This window comes from Abramis brama (genome assembly GCF_963993115.1).
Source record: "Abramis brama genome assembly, chromosome: 9".
NCBI lineage: Eukaryota > Metazoa > Chordata > Actinopteri > Cypriniformes > Leuciscidae > Abramis > Abramis brama.
In genome coordinates, this window is record NC_139971.1 from 26,705,957 (window position 1) to 26,722,154 (window position 16,198).

At 36.7% G+C, this 16,198-nt stretch overlaps 1 protein-coding gene across 2 annotated transcripts in view; it reads left to right on the top strand.

Moving 5' to 3' along the window:
- kcp (kielin cysteine rich BMP regulator) overlaps positions 1–16,198 on the top strand; it is a 50,275-nt gene that overhangs the window by 32,431 nt on the left and 1,646 nt on the right. For both annotated transcript variants that reach the window (XM_084123864.1, XM_084123865.1), the window contains 18 exons: positions 1,162–1,244; positions 1,632–1,805; positions 1,946–2,125; positions 2,796–3,060; positions 4,452–4,534; positions 4,638–4,731; positions 6,456–6,629; positions 6,718–6,800; positions 6,872–6,992; positions 8,055–8,137; positions 8,212–8,311; positions 8,392–8,480; positions 9,538–9,810; positions 11,468–11,640; positions 12,174–12,285; positions 12,932–13,033; positions 13,376–13,540; positions 13,799–14,096. In XM_084123864.1, the coding sequence (XP_083979990.1) occupies positions 1,162–1,244; positions 1,632–1,805; positions 1,946–2,125; positions 2,796–3,060; positions 4,452–4,534; positions 4,638–4,731; positions 6,456–6,629; positions 6,718–6,800; positions 6,872–6,992; positions 8,055–8,137; positions 8,212–8,311; positions 8,392–8,480; positions 9,538–9,810; positions 11,468–11,640; positions 12,174–12,285; positions 12,932–13,033; positions 13,376–13,540; positions 13,799–14,096 (2,652 nt within the window). The remainder of the gene's footprint in view (positions 1–1,161; positions 1,245–1,631; positions 1,806–1,945; positions 2,126–2,795; positions 3,061–4,451; positions 4,535–4,637; positions 4,732–6,455; positions 6,630–6,717; positions 6,801–6,871; positions 6,993–8,054; positions 8,138–8,211; positions 8,312–8,391; positions 8,481–9,537; positions 9,811–11,467; positions 11,641–12,173; positions 12,286–12,931; positions 13,034–13,375; positions 13,541–13,798; positions 14,097–16,198) is intronic.

Consider the following 16,198-nt stretch of genomic DNA (forward strand, 5'->3'; position numbering starts at 1 on the left):
AATTTTGGGGTAGGCTAGTCCACTGGTAGTGCACATAGGAATTTACTTTAATTCTACTTTTCCCCACCATTGACTGAATTTTCCAGCTATCCATGTTTTCACTGTTATACGGTAGGGGGCGCTATATGACACATCTTCTAGTACAGAATCTCCGGATCAAAACACAGGAGAATAAGAAGCTGAAACAAGTGATAGCAAATGTAAAATAACGTGATTATCAAACATTAAACAGCGTGTAAATCAAAACTGCATAATATTACCAAATTAAATGAAGCGTAACTCATGAAGAGAAAACGACTGTGAAGCTTTGGGGGTGTTGGACTCGATCTACTCCATCTGTGCTTTGATCATCGTTCTGAATCTGATCAAGGTGTAGTCTTTGACAAAAATGTTATTTTCTCAACTTTTTTGTTTAAAATGTTGCCTTTATTTATGAAACTTACCGACATTCAAGTGTTGATTAAAAAAGGATGCATGAAGCTAATAAAATGTTTTTAAAATTAAAGTACAGTTAAAGGTATTTTTCAAGTATAAAAAATAATATCTACATTTGAACATAGTAGTATACTGCAAGTGCAAAAATAATATATAAATAGTAAACTATAAGTATAATATTATGTTCACTTAAAGAAAATTTCCAAGTATACTTGCAGTAAAACTACTAAACAAGTAGTTTACTGAGAGTACACTTCAGTGTGTACTTTCATAAACAAAACAAAAATGTACTACTTGTATTAAAATAGTAAAATAAGTAGTTTACTACTCTTACACTTATAGTACACTTAAATGTATACTTTTATATACTAAAAGTGGGCCAATTTAGTCCCAAGCAATATTGAAATAGTACACTTACAAGTTTACTACAAGTACACATTGATATTAGTATACTTACTACTTAAAGTATACTTAAAAATATACTTGAACATTACTTAAGTGTACCTTAATAAAATTAACTTAAAGTACACTTCTTTTTCGTAAGGGTCATCCTGCACTACAATGATTTTTGTCCAATCAGATGCTCTTTGGAAAGAGAATGCCCTTCCCTATCATAACACCTGCAACTGACTTGCAAGTTGCAAATTAGGGTTTGTGGCTGTGGCTTTGGCATAAGCGTGTGTGTGTGTGTGTGTGTGTGTGTGTGTGTGTTTGTTTATTGTACAGGCTGTCAGTTTGAGGGAAAAGTTTATGCAGATGGTGAGTCGTTCCAATCACCCACAGCATCATGTGAGGAGTGCAGATGTTATGTAAGTATCTATCTATCTATCTATCTATCTATCTATCTATCTATCTATCTATCTATCTATCTATCTATCTATCTATCTATCTATCTATCTATCTATCTATCTATCTATCTATCTATCTATCACAATATTGCCAGAGCTTGGAATAAATGCACAATTTTGTTTTTACATAATTCAAATAAACAGTGTAACAAATTAGAATGTGTGTGAACATTTGATACCTCAGTGTTTATCTATCGTTCTGTCTATTGTTCTGTATATTGTTCTGCCATTCTATCTGTCATTCTTTCTATCGTTAACTTATATATCTGTATAGAATGAATCAAAGCAATTACGTTTTTTGTGAGTGTATGTGAATTAATGGTGGGGCTGGATGTTTTTGTTGATCAGAGAGGTGAGGTTCAGTGTTCTCCTAAAAGCTGTCCCAAGATCTCCTGCCATCACCCTCAGCAGGACCCCTGCGCGTGCCAAACGTGTGAAGGCTGTCAATACCGCAGTCGGGATTGTGAAAATGGAGAACGCTTCCCTGATCCCAACGACCATTGCCAGGGCTGTATTTGCCTGGTACACAAATAAACACCACGTTGTTACCAAAGTTTATCTTCATTTTAAATCATCATACATTTTTTGTGTAATGTATTTTTCTGTTGCTGCCGCTGTGTTGTAGTTTTACTTAACACATACTGTTTTGTGTATGTGTGTAGAATGGAAGTGTATCATGCACACCCGTGTCTTGTCCAGAAGTGTCCTGCAAGCGCCCTGTGCGTCCTCCAGGTGAGTGCTGTCCTGTGTGCACAGGGACATGTGAACACCTGGGACAGGTGTATGAGAACAGTGCCACATTCACCCCACCCAACGACCACTGCTCTACCTGCACATGCCTGGTAAGACCACCAGTGTATATGTGTACATTTACCATAGTAAATATAGTTATCACCAAAATACACTAGCAACAATGGATTAACAAAAAATATTGAAATATAACATTGAAATACCATATTGTTGTTTTTTCAACAATAAAATAAATTATAAAATAAATTAATAGAATAAAATAGAATGTCAAATAAAAATGATTATAAAACTATTTATATTGTCAAGTCAAGTCACCTTTATTTATATAGCGCTTTTTACAATACAGATTGTTTCAAAGCAGCTTTACAGTGATAAGTTTGTTTCTACTGTACAGCAGATCTAGAAGCTAGAAGAAAATAGCATCATAGTCCAGCTTAAGTAAGTTCAGTGATGGTTCATTTTTGTTGTAAAAAAGTGATTAATTTACATATATATATATATATATATATATATATATATATATATATATAGCCACTCTGGAGAAAACAGTGATGTCATCATCCAGCTCAGTTTAGTTCTCATATCAATAATATTGTTGAATATTAAGTGTCCCGAACTAAGCAAGCCAAAAGCCAAAGGTGACAGTGGCAAGGATACTGCCATACTGGCTACTGTATATCAATATATCATGGTATTACCAACTGATACCATCACCATGCCATAGTATCAAACATTTTTTAACATATTGCATTTGTTTTCCAGAGCGGCGTCGTGTTGTGTGAGAAAAAGCCGTGTTCTCAGCAGTGCACACATCCGGTGCACGGTAGGCACTGCTGTCCGGTGTGTGACGACTGTCTGTTTGAAGGGCGGACGTTTGCAAACACACAGATGTTCACCGCCCCCTCGGACCCCTGCAGGCACTGCGTGTGTCAGAGCGGCTCTGTTACGTGCACCGTGGTCGACTGTCCTGTGGTTTCCTGCCGGAACCCCTTCACCCCACCGGGACAGTGCTGCTCACAGTGCAGAGGTCAGTGTGTCGACATGTGAGGTCAGTAGCAAACACTAGATAGCATAATTATATTATCTAAGATACCATGTCTGGGAAAAAAAAGGCTGCAACATGTAAAACAAAATGAAATACACAATGTTTTGAAGGAGGATCCCAGATTAATTTATTCTTATTCTTATTTTACGCTAGCAACAATACATTAAAGGGTTAGTTCACCCAAAAATGAAAATTCTGTCAGTATTTACTCACCCTCATGTTGTTCCAACCGCGTAAGACCTTCGTTCATCTTCGGAACACAAATTAAGATATTTTTGATTAAATCTGAGTGCTGGATCACTTCTCCATAGGCTGCTAGGTGACCAAAACTTGCTGGCCCAGAAAAGTTATTAAAGAGATCGTTAATATAGTCCAAGCGACTACAGTGGCTCAATCTTAAGTATATCAAGCGACGAAAATACTTTTTGTGCGCAAAAACAAACAAAAATAACGACTTTATTCCACTATTCATTTCCTTCTCTCTGGGCCTCTAGTTGGTTCACATAGTGTTTTTACGCAGCACGTCTGTGTTACACGTCACCACGTAGGCTCACTATTGGCCGACGCTGGTCATGTGTGTGATGCGTGTTGACGTGCAACACAGACGCGCAGCGCAAAAACACTACGAGGTCCAGAGAGAAGGAAATGAATAGTGGAATAAAGTCGTTATTTTTGTTTGTTTTTGCGCACAAAAAGTATTTTCGTCGCTTGATAAACTTAAGATTGAGCCCTTTAATAACTTTTCTGGGCCAGCAAGTTTCGGCCACCTAGCAGCCTATGGAGAAGTGATCCAGCACTCAGATTTCATCAAAAATATCTTAATTTATGTTCCGAAGATGAACGAAGGTCTTACGCGGTTGGAACAACATGAGGGTGAGTAATTACTGACAGAATTTTCATTTTTGGGTGAACTAACCCTTTAACAAGTGCCACAATAATGGCATGTTTTATTCACTGTCAACATTAAAATAAATATTAATATAAAATAATATAATATAATAAAAAATATATATGTAATATACAATAAAAAATAAAACTTCTACCCTGCTGTCTCAGGTTAATTTATTATGATTTTACACAAAAAAGTGCCATTGTAATACCATGTTTTTTTTTGGACATGTACCATGGTAAGATCATGTGTTCTCTCTCTCGAGTACCCTACAAATGTCGTAATACATAAATATGGTATTTAAACAGTATATTGTTATGTATACTGTATATTAAAAAACTTAACTTTCAAGCTCTATTGAGATCAGTTCAGCTCACTAGGCTCTGGAAATCATGTTTGTCTGTTTAGTTGTGAGTCTGTGTTTTTGTGATGATTGTGTCTGTATCTGATCTGAGTTTGACCTGTGATCTCTTTGGCCTCACAGGATGTGTTCAACAAGGTCAGGTGTATGAAGAAGGACAGAGCTTGGCCCTCCCCACTAAACCCTGCATGAACTGCACCTGTGTGGTAAGACACACAACACACAAATTCAGCCGTTAGCATCTCAGCCTGACTCAAGCATGAGATTTGACTGATAGAAAGGTTCAGTGTTTACAAATGTGTGTTTCAGGACGGTGAGATGAGCTGTGTAGGTCCTCATTGTGCTAAACTGACCTGCATGCATCAGGTCACTGATCCCGGCTCCTGCTGTCCCCGCTGCAGAGGTACAGACAAATAAATATTTACTTATTGACTTATGACATTTACTTATAATGTTAGTCAAATTTCTTTGGATCAGTTTAGTTTTTCATGATAATTTACCAGCCTTTCTGTGACCCCTAGACTTGCTGCTGTACCTTTAAAACTTCTTTATACAAATGACCTCTAAGATATGCTAAACTCATGGTGGTCATATGTAATGTGCTTATAGTTGTGAATACAATAACTTTGATTAATGAATGACCCTTTTTATGTTTGAATGAGTACTTTATAAATTATTATTATTATTATTTATTTTATTATAAAATTACAATTTAATGAAATAAAATGTATTCATAAAAATGCATTTAATTTATTAAATTTAGTTATATTATTTATACATATTTAAAAAAATGAACACTTCATTAAAAATGAACGCAAATATTATATGATATTAAATAAGACTTGGTTTGTGTTGGTTCACCTAAAAATGAAAGTTCGGTCATCATTTACTCACCCTAGTGTCAATTGTCGTAGATTTTTCTCTAAACCTAACTACGTCCTATAATATTTATACTCTAGCGCGTCTACAGTCGGCTGAGTCTAACCCTATACTCTAGCGCGTCTACAGTTGGCTGAGTCTAACCCTATACCCTAGCGCGTCTACACATCGACGTCGGCTGGGTGCTAAAACCTGTTCCCCTAACTAGCTTACTTCCTGCACAGGAATAATCGACAAACAGACTTCAGTAAATGTCCTCTAAATGCTTTAATCACGGCCGGAGGATCTCTCGATGCAGTTCTCAGAGAATCTCCCCCAAGAAGAAGCAAGGCCAGAGGATCTCAGACAAATTCCATTGAGAATCCCACCAGCTAACACGAATACAACAGTTTTTTATAGAATAAGGAGGTATGGCAAAAATGTCATGCTGCATTACATAATTTCCCCACAATTTGATTGGTTTTCATAGACAAACCCTTCTGTTACTAGGTAAAGCAAACTTTGTTTTAATGATTACTTCATTGTTAATCACAAGGTTCAAACTTAGTCATCTGTCTAGTTTCATTTCCCAAATTTGTTATTTTTACACTCACACAACCAAAGTCAAAGGGGTATGGCAACACAACATACGACATTCAAAAACACAGGACAGAACGTTTTAGTATGTTGTGTTTCAAAGAGAAATAAGGTTAGATATTAGAAACATGGTTAGTTTAATATACAGTTTACTATTTTATTCATTAAAAATCCACCACACATTCCAAACCCATAAGACTTTCATTCATCTGTGTAATTCAAATGAAAATATTTTTAATTAAATCTGAGAGATTTCTGTCCCTCCATTGAAAGTCTATTCACTCAAAACATTCATAAAGAGATAGTAAAATAAATCCATATGAATTTTGGGTTTAATCCAAGTCTTCTGAAGAATTACAATTGCTTTATATGATGAACAGATTTAATTTAGGCTTTTTTTTTCTTCTTTTTTTTTTACATATACTGTAGACATTGATCAGTAAATATAAACAGAAGCTCAGCCGTACTTGCTTGATGAGAACAAACCTCATTTCATAGACTTTCAATGGAAGGACAGAAATATCTCAGATTTTATTAAAAGTATCTTCATTTGTGTTCCCGAAGATGGATTTGGATTTTTTTTGGGAAGAATTTTCTTTTTTGGATAACCTATCCCTTTAAATAAGATCCCACTAAAATAAGTGCTACTAAACCGAGCTGTCTCTCTTTCAGGCTGTTTTTATGATGGCGCTGAGCACATTGAAGGCAGTACCTGGTTTCCATCCAGTGGTCCCTGCATGTCCTGTATGTGTGTGGATGGAGTGACCACCTGCTCGAAGGTCCACTGTCTCTCCACCTGTCTAAACCAGATCAGCGTGCCAGGAGAATGTTGCCCAGTGTGTGCAGGTACAACTACAATCCCTACAAACAGTTTTGTGCATGCATAGTGTTGTTTTGGAAGTTTAATGTTTTAAATGTGTTTTTCTTCTGTCAGACTGCGTGTTTGAAGGCCGTGTGTACGGCCCTGGCGAGAGTTTCCACCCTTCTGGTGACCACTGTCAGATCTGCACCTGTGAGGTATGGCTCATCACAACATTTTGTGCGCATATGTTGGTTTGCTTGCTTTACGGTGTGTGTATGTGTTGTAGGTGATGCCGGACGGGAAACAGCACTTGAGCTGCTATAAGAAGCAGTGCCCGAGTCTGGTGGACTGTCCTAAACACAATATCCTATACAGCGGCTCTGACTCCTGCTGCCCTGTCTGTGCACGTTAGTATGAACACTGCTGTGAACAGATTTTCTACATTGCTGTGCTAGTTTCGTGTTTCTTGTAGAACTATATAGTCTCTTTCTTCTCACATAATAAATTAATTGGTAACACTTTACAAAAACAAAGTAAAAAAGAGCAAAAGCATATTTATAAATGTTGTTTGTTCCTTATACATTAACATTTATATAATTTTATTGTTAGTTTGTAATACAGTATCAATGTTAACAAATTGAACCTTATTGTAAAATATTGCCCAAATAATTACAAGTCAAATCACTATCAGTGTTGTTATTATGTTAACTAAAACTATAAAAAAATATTTTTTGGTTATTGAAATAAAGCTGAAATAAACTTAAATAAGTCTAAGCTAAAGTACTAAAATAACTGAAACTAAAACTGAAATAAAAAGCTAAATAGACATATTTTAAAAAAATAATAATTACAAAAGCACATGAAAAAATTACTAACACTTAGAGTAACTTAAAGTTAGAACTAAAGAAAAAAAAGCTAATTAAAATATTAATAAATATTATATTAGTAAAAATGTGTGTGTGTATATCATGTCCATATGTCCATTTATTTTTTGGAATGAGTGGGATATTGTACATTCAATATAAGAATCATGTATTCCTTAAAGCCGTGGGATAATAACCCTGTTTATTTTGCTATAATGAGCTGTAGATTCCTGTTGAAAATAGATTGTATTATATGCCATATTTCATTTGAGATGAGCAAAAAGCAATTTTAAGGGATTTAAGTAATGTACATTTTCTAATTAAAACCAATTTTCAGAAAGTTTTTTCTACACTGATTTTTTTTAGGTCAGACATATTTTCAGTATTTTTCAGCTAAATTATAAAGACTCAACTTCAAAAATGCAACATTTTGAACAAACTGTATTTATGACAGACTTTAATTACATCAAAATATGGTGTCTATTCTGACTAAGATCTATAACATTTATTAAAATAACTTATATGAGACTCTTTAAAGAAGTCTTTTCAAATCTTTATCATATAGTTGAATCACCGATTGTTTAATTCTTGTGGTTTGTGTTTCAGAGCCCCTCAGTAACTGCACAGATGCACTGATCGGTAATGAAGTGTTAGCCACTGATGATCCGTGTTTCACCTGTCAGTGCAAGGTATCTAAACGCACTGCTGTTTTGTAAAGCCATGTGCATTGATATGGAATGATGACGTTTATGTGTGTGTTTAGGATTTGACATGGACGTGTATTCATCAAGGCTGCCCTCCTCTCAGCTGCCCTCCGGATTATCAGCACACACACCCTGATTCCTGCTGCCCCGTCTGTGACGGTACAGTCTCGCTATCAGAAATAATGCAACGTCGCTTCTTCCAGTGTATGTGTGCTCACTTGTATATGTGTTTGTCTCAGAGTGTGTATTAGAGGGCGACAAAACCCACGTACTAAGCGGACAGAGATGGACAGACCAGGAGAATGAGTGTATCACCTGCATCTGCAATGTGAGGGAACTAAAATGAAACTATTGCTGGAGAAACACAGACACAATTTTAAGCAAAAAACTTATTTTTGATGGTTTTATCAGGAAGTTGTTGTTATGATGTCTTTTCACAATAGGCCTACAAATAGTTTCAAAGCAGCTTTTCAAATGCATGTTTTCAATGTTACAATTTAGGAAGTATTCTGCTATCAGTCAGAGATGAGCGTTTCAAAGCAATGTTCATATGGATGTTATATACAGCTATAAAATAATTTGGGACTTTACAAAAAATAAATAACACTTTACAATAAGGTTCCTTTATTAAACATTAGTTAATGCATTAACTAACATGAACTAACAATGAGCAATACATTTTATTACTGTTTTTGTTAATCTTTGTTAATGTTAGTTAATAAAAATAAAGCTGTTCATTGTTTGTTCATGTTAGTTCACAGTGCATTAACTAATGTTAACAAGATTTTAATAAAGTATTAGTAAATGTTGAAATTAACAAAGATGAACAAATGCTGTATAAGTGCAGTTCATTATTGGTTAATGTTAACTAATGTAGTTAACTAATGAACCTTATTGTAAAGTGTTACCATAATTTGTAATGTGGTTAGTTAACTTTAATGTTATCAAAACTTTCTAAGAACATATTTTTGTTAGCTGGGTCTAAAGTCTTCACAATTGTCTACGGCAACTTAAATCATTGCAAAGGCTGATTCCAAACTGGAGCTGACGCAATCTATTGTTACCTCAGGATGGGCATCCCAATATAGAAACAGGGAATTAGCATAGCTGCTGTTTATAGCGTTGTAAGCAAAAGGTGATCATGTGATGATTGTACTATTTCATCAGATATAATTGTAATAAGTTTATTAGAATCATTATGTGAATGATTGGCTAAAGAATGCTAGGCTAAACAAATCTCACATCAAGCAAACGAACCAAACTCTGATGTCCAACAGAATCACATATTCACCAAAAGTTCTAGAGACACATTTATTGATTGTTTAATGCAGTAGTAAGCACATTTTAAAGTAACTCATATGTGTGTGTGTGTGTGTGTGTTTTAGCAAGGGCACATCGAGTGTAATCTGCAGGAGTGTCCTCCTCTTGATTGTCCGGATGGATCAGTCAAAGTGAAGAACCCTGGGAAGTGCTGTCTAGAGTGCAAAGGCATCACAACTGTAGTGCACTCCATAGACATTGGTGCACAGTGTGTGTACGAGGGACAGCTGTACAGCCCCAATGACCACTGGGAGGTGGACGAGTGTACGACCTGCACCTGTGTGTACGGAGACGTGCACTGCCAAACCCAGAGATGCCCAACGCTCACGTGTGCCTCGGTAAGATGACGATATGCACCTTTGAGGTTATATTAGTGAGGACTTCACATAGTTTGAAACTTGTCGACAGGCTTTTAAATGTAGGTCCCTGTGAGTCCTTAAAAAGTCATACTTTTAGTTTTTATCAATTTTAAGGTCATGAAAAGTCTTACATATCTTAAATGGGAGAAGAAAGGTCTTAATTACCATTTCAACAGGTCTTAAATTGAATAATACGGTTCTAGAATATTATATATATTCATATTTTACTCATCCCTTTTCTTAAAAGCAAGATTTATAAAATTATAAACTTTACATTTTAAACTTTAAAGGGGACCTATTATGCAAAATTCACTTTAATAAGATGTGTGTCCACAGTGTGTGTAAACAACCAGCATATAATGGTAACAATCCAACCACTCCTTTTTATATAATATCCATAAATCATAAACAGTCTCTCCAAACAAGCAGTTCCAGAAGCCCTGTCCATGACTGGTGACGATTTGCCCTGTTAGCATAGATAACGCCCTGAGTGATCCGCAGCAGTCCGCCATTTCTGTTTCCTCGCTGTAGCAAAGTAGGAAGTTGTAACTTCTTCCTAAATCCCTCCATCTGTGTCCGGCTCCAGTTCGAACATTTAAGGCTGAACACTGTTAGTGACAATTTCTGGATTATGGCTGCGTGACAATCTCCAGTTTTGTTGTTGCTGGAGTATCCGAAGCATGAGCTGTAAAGGTTCTGTATAGGTTCCTCTTCTGGAAAGACTGCTGAGAGCAGCAGCTCATTTGCATTTAAAGGAACACACGAAAACTAGACTGGCTATCACCAGACCAAGCTCAATCTTTTAAGATTGGACATTAGTCTGGGCAGTCTGGGCATAGTTCAAATGACTGTACGCAATTGGATAGTCTTTCAACCAATCAGACCAACGATCCGGGTGCCGTACTTTGCAGCGAAAACTCCAGGCAGGAAACGTGTCAACAAACGTGTTGTTTTGTAGCATTGATCAGCAGTTTGCAGACGCAGCAATGGCATCGAGCGATTTTTGCAGGTTGTGCAAAAAAAACATGAAAGTGAGTGGTATTTACACCCACTCGAGCGATTTGTTTGCTAAACTAAAGAAGCCATTGAGCATCGTCGAGAGGTTAAGGAATTGGATTGGATTAAACCCGCCAATAGCGCGCCAGGTGGATAAACCAGTTTGTGATTGGTCCCCGCAAATTTGTAACGTAAGCAGGATAGAAGAATGTACAGGTTTCCAGCCTGAGCTGCAGGGCGAAATCTAATCTCCGGCAGATCGGGCTGGGTTTACCCAGTCTACATGAAAACGGCAAATAGGGGCAAATTTCACAAGCTATAATAATGATATGTGGGGTGTTTTGAGCTGAAACTTCACAGACACATTCTGGGGAGACCAGAGACTTAAATTACATCTTGTGAAAAGGTGCATAATAGGTACCTTTTAAACCATTATTATCAAAACTTTTTTAGTTTTTATAGTCATTTTATGGTTTTTACAGTAATTTTAGGATGTTTACCATAAACGTGCAGGTCTTAAATTTTATTTTAAAAACCATGCAGACTCACAAGTCAGGGTACTATATTAAGGACAAGGAAATTTTGGGCCCCTCTCAGGTATAATCCGTCTGGATATACAGTAGCATTTGTGTGTTTGTAGGATGAAACTCCGGCCCTGGTTCCTGGAATGTGTTGTCCTCACTGCATTCCCCATCCCGCCACCTGCATTGTGTTTGGAGACCCTCACTATCGAACATTTGATGGAAAGATGGTGAACTTCCAGGGGACGTGCACATATGTTCTGGCTCAGGACTGTGAGGGCGGAGACTTCAGGTGCTCAGAATGTTCTCTCACTCACATCTACACTACTGTTCAAAAATTCAGGGTCAGTAAGATTGTACTTATATTCAACAAGGATGAAAAATTGATCAAAAGTGACTAATGGTATTTAAAATGTTACAAAAAAAGATTTCGATTACAAATAAATGCTTTTGTTTTGGACTTTCTGTCCATCAAATAATCATTACAAAAGTATCACAGACTGTGTCAACAGAAATATTAAACATTAATTTTTTTTTTTTTAACATTGATAATAATAATAAAAAAGTTTATTGAGCAGCAAATCAGAATCTTAGAATGATTTCTGAAGCTGAAAATTCAGCTTTGCCATCACAGGAATAAGTTGCATTTTAAAATATATTACAAATGAAAACAGTTATTTTAAATTGTAATAATATTTCACAATATTACTGTTTTTACTGTATTTTTTAATTATTATTTATTTTTTAGTAGTGTATACTGTTCATTAGAGGGATAGTTCACACAAAATTAGTCTAAACAGACGTGTGTGTATGTGTGTGTGCCAGTGTCCATGTGTCTAATGAGGACCGGGGACGAAGGGGAGTGTCTTGGACTAAAGAAGTGACCGTGTTTATTGGAGATGTTGTGGTGCAGTTGTTTCAGGACTGGATTGTCAAGGTAATATGCGTTTAGGCCTGTTCACACTAAGAATGATAACTATAACGATAAATATATTAGCGTCCACTAACGGGCCTTTACAGTGCGCTTTTCACCATACACCATACAAATGTTATTTTTCCTATATGTACTTTTTATAGTATAATACTATTTTTTTTTTTTTTTTATAGTATTTTTAATAGTTTTTTGTATATTTATATTTTCACTTATGATGGAATATTCACTAGTCATGATGTCATTGTCGCAGTTCCATCTTCTTTCTTACACATACAGACATGATTTTAGCTGATATAATTAGCTAAATCTGGGATTCTCAAACTTTTATGACAGCCAAAGCCGCTTTGACCTAAAATATTTATTTGAAGTATCCCCAGAGATTTTAATTTAATATTTCAATATTTTAAAAACATATTTGCATTGTTTACAGTTCTCTGATTTTGTTTAATGGCCACATGACATGCAGGTAAATGTTTTTTTTCCGTTAATTATCATGTTTTCATCAACTAATGAACCCCTACAGTTTCTTTGTAAAACCCAAATTTAAGAAAACCATGAGCTAAATTATCAATTTACCTTCAGCTTTTCTTTAGACAATTTTATCAGTGTTGAATATTGTTCCTTGTTTTCCTTTTCTTCGATACGCCAGGTTGATTATCAACCCGTCTCCCTGCCGTTTCTTAAAGAGCCGTATGTTTACCTGGAGCGCAAGACCAACACCATCCTCCTAAACACCAATGTTGGGCTGAAGGTACAGTTTCACTCTCGGTTTAATCTTCTAAAGGAAAGAAACATCATGAACAAGATCTCCTTAATATGAAGTGTTTCTTTATTGCAATGAGATGAAATATAGGGCAAACAGAGATGTTTGAAGAAGTTTCTTGCTTCTTAGATTTTTCTCCTGAGAAAAAAGACCCTGGTAATCTAGAGCTCAGATTTGCTAAAATGCTAAAGATCAAAATTGAGATTTCAAGATGAATTCAAACATTTCTCATAAAATTCTTTCCAGACCACATCATCTCTATGGATTGCCCACATTTAATTGTATTAATTTGTAATATTTTATTAGTTTATTTGATGATTGTGATTTAAGGTGTTATGGAATGGCCGGTCTCATGTGGAAGTTAGCGTTCCTGGTACCTACAAGAAGCACATGTGCGGTTTATGTGGCAACTTCAATAACTACCCTCAGGACGACATGAAACTTCGCAATGGACAAATCGCCAAATCTGAAGCAGCTTTCGGAAACAACTGGAAGGTTAAAACACTAAAACATCTTCATGCTGTATGTGTTGATTGATATGTGGGTTTGTAGTTGACTAGCAAAAATAGAAATGTGACAGTGCGGGAAGGGGATTGGGATATGGTCGTTTTCAAACCTGGTTTTCCCTTTTTAACACCAAGGCTCAACATGTCTGAAGAACGCATTCTAGTCACACAATCTTGTATTGTAAATGTAATTAGTTAATATATTTCAAATGTGAAATATTAATGTTAAATATCATTTTCCTTGCAGGTGGGGAGTGTAAATTCAAGTGTTCAGTGTTCTGATGTGAAAAACATTAATCCGTGTCAGGAGGCTGGATACTCTGCCCGTAAGACCGCAAATGCTCGCTGCACAGTGCTGAAGTCGCCCGTGTTTGAGCGTTGTCATAAGGTGGTGCCACCCGAGATGTTCTTTGCATCATGTGTGTATGATCTGTGCGCCTGCGGGTCCAATATGGATGAGTGTTTGTGTGACGTGTTGGAGGCTTACGCATCCCAGTGCCGTGAAGCCGGGGTTATCCTGCAGTGGAGGTCGCCGACACTCTGCGGTGAGTGAGATGCAGTTAACTGTCACCCCCCTTTTTGAGCATAGACGTGAAAATGCACTATCCAAACTTAATTCATTTTAATTCATTAATGCTTGGGAATGTTATGGTTGGTCTCTTTGTAAAGAAGACACTCAGCAGATTATTGCTGAAGTGAAAGCACTTCAGAAAAGGAAAGTGTAAAGAAGTTTAAAGTCCTATAGAGTCCTTTTATAGAAGTTTGATACCTTTTTAAGGATTCCACTAAAAGGTTTTAAAGTACTGTTTCCATGGTAATGCAATGTCCGATTTCAAAATGGTTTTCACAGGATGAATTTTGAGTTTAAGCTTTCAAATGATACCTAATTTATGATGATTACTAAAATGAAACGGGATAGCCAGCCGCCAAGCGTCCCGCTTCATAATTAATGAACTTTGTAACGTTGACACTGTCATTGAATTGAATCTAATTGAATCAACACCGAACTGTTCACTGAGCTGAATAATGATACTATTGCCTTCTGTGGAGCTGCTTTATAGCTAAATTGGATTTGTTTCTTAATTGATGAACATTGCAACAATTACTATGTTTACAAGCAACCTCATAGTGTGAATATAATGAGATTTAGGCAATTTTGAGATTAAACTTTAGGCTACCTCATGTAAACATAATACTTTGATCAATAAAAAAAAAAGTCTGGATACAAACGAACCAGTAATCAAATCCATGTACGCTGGAAGAACTTGGACAGTAACACCTACTGTGTGTGAGTTAGGTTTATTATAGTTAACTAAAACATTAAAAGAAATATAAAAAAAACTTTAACTGAAATTAAATAAAATATACAAAACCTTAAATTTATTTCTGTTAGTATAAAAATGCAAACTGATTCCAAATGAATGAATAAAAACTATTATCGTATCATTATACGAAAAAAATTCTCATGTTTGTTCATCCGTTCTGGAACGGAGATGATATGTCGACTGACAAGTGTGGTCTCACTTGGGAGCCCCCAAGTAAGAAAAAACGGGCAGTGGAATTGGCGCATGGAATTTGCATGCGGAGCCACTCCCCCATACATACGGGTATATAAGATGAAGGCATGCATCCACTCATTCATGTTTATGCTGAGCCTTCAGCGGTGGTTCAGGGTTGTGGCAGGGGGAACATAACATCTCGGTTCCTTCCATCAGGGAATGAGGGTTACATCAGTAACCATCTGTCAGTCACTACAACGTTATGTTGAGTTGTAACCTACCCAGCACCCCACGTAAGCCCAGAATGTAAGTCCTCACTGCCAACAGGATGGAAGGGTCAAGGCTTAGCGTTGCTCACTGCCAGACCACGCCCTGTACGGCCCAGAGATTGAGGAAACTGCTCTTTCATAGAAAATGTGTATGTACGGCAGAACAAAAAAGAAAAAAAAACACCTCCTGGTCGAGAGCAGCTCCCCACATCTCGGGGCTGCATGTATCAGGGCCTCTTAGAGAGACATTTGGAAGGTTTAGCGGCCTGGGGGACGGGCTGCTTCGCCTTCCTGCGGGAAGCTCGACGGGGCAGCTGGGGTGTTGTCTCCGGTCGTGCCAGAGCAGATGTCGAAATACTATTGGGTGAACTGGCAGTGGGCGAGATCACACATACCAAAACAAAAACCGACTGACAACATGGAACGTGTAAAATAATAAATAAAATAACTGGCTGTAGAAGTGTTTTTTAAATAAACGAGTATGTGAACTTGGCATGTTTCCTAAATATCGGCAAACATATTATGGTATTTTCATGCTTTAGTAGAGTAAAATAGTTAGCACCTTTAACTGTACACTGCTCTTTTAGAATGGCCAAAACCACTGAATGCGCCCTCTTCACCAATATGAATGATCTCTGCACTCGTTGCTTGCTGATTGGAAGAGTGATTGCTGTGCAACCATTTGGCTACAAAGCAAAAATCTATATGAGTGGATGCGTGCCACCATCTTATATACCCGTATGTACGAGGGAGTGGTTCGGCATGCAAATTCCTCTTGCCAATTCCATTGGCCGTTTTTCTAAAACTCAGAGGTGATTGGGGCTCCCAAGTGAGACCCCATTTGTCAGTCGACATAATATTGTATTGACTGACAGTGAC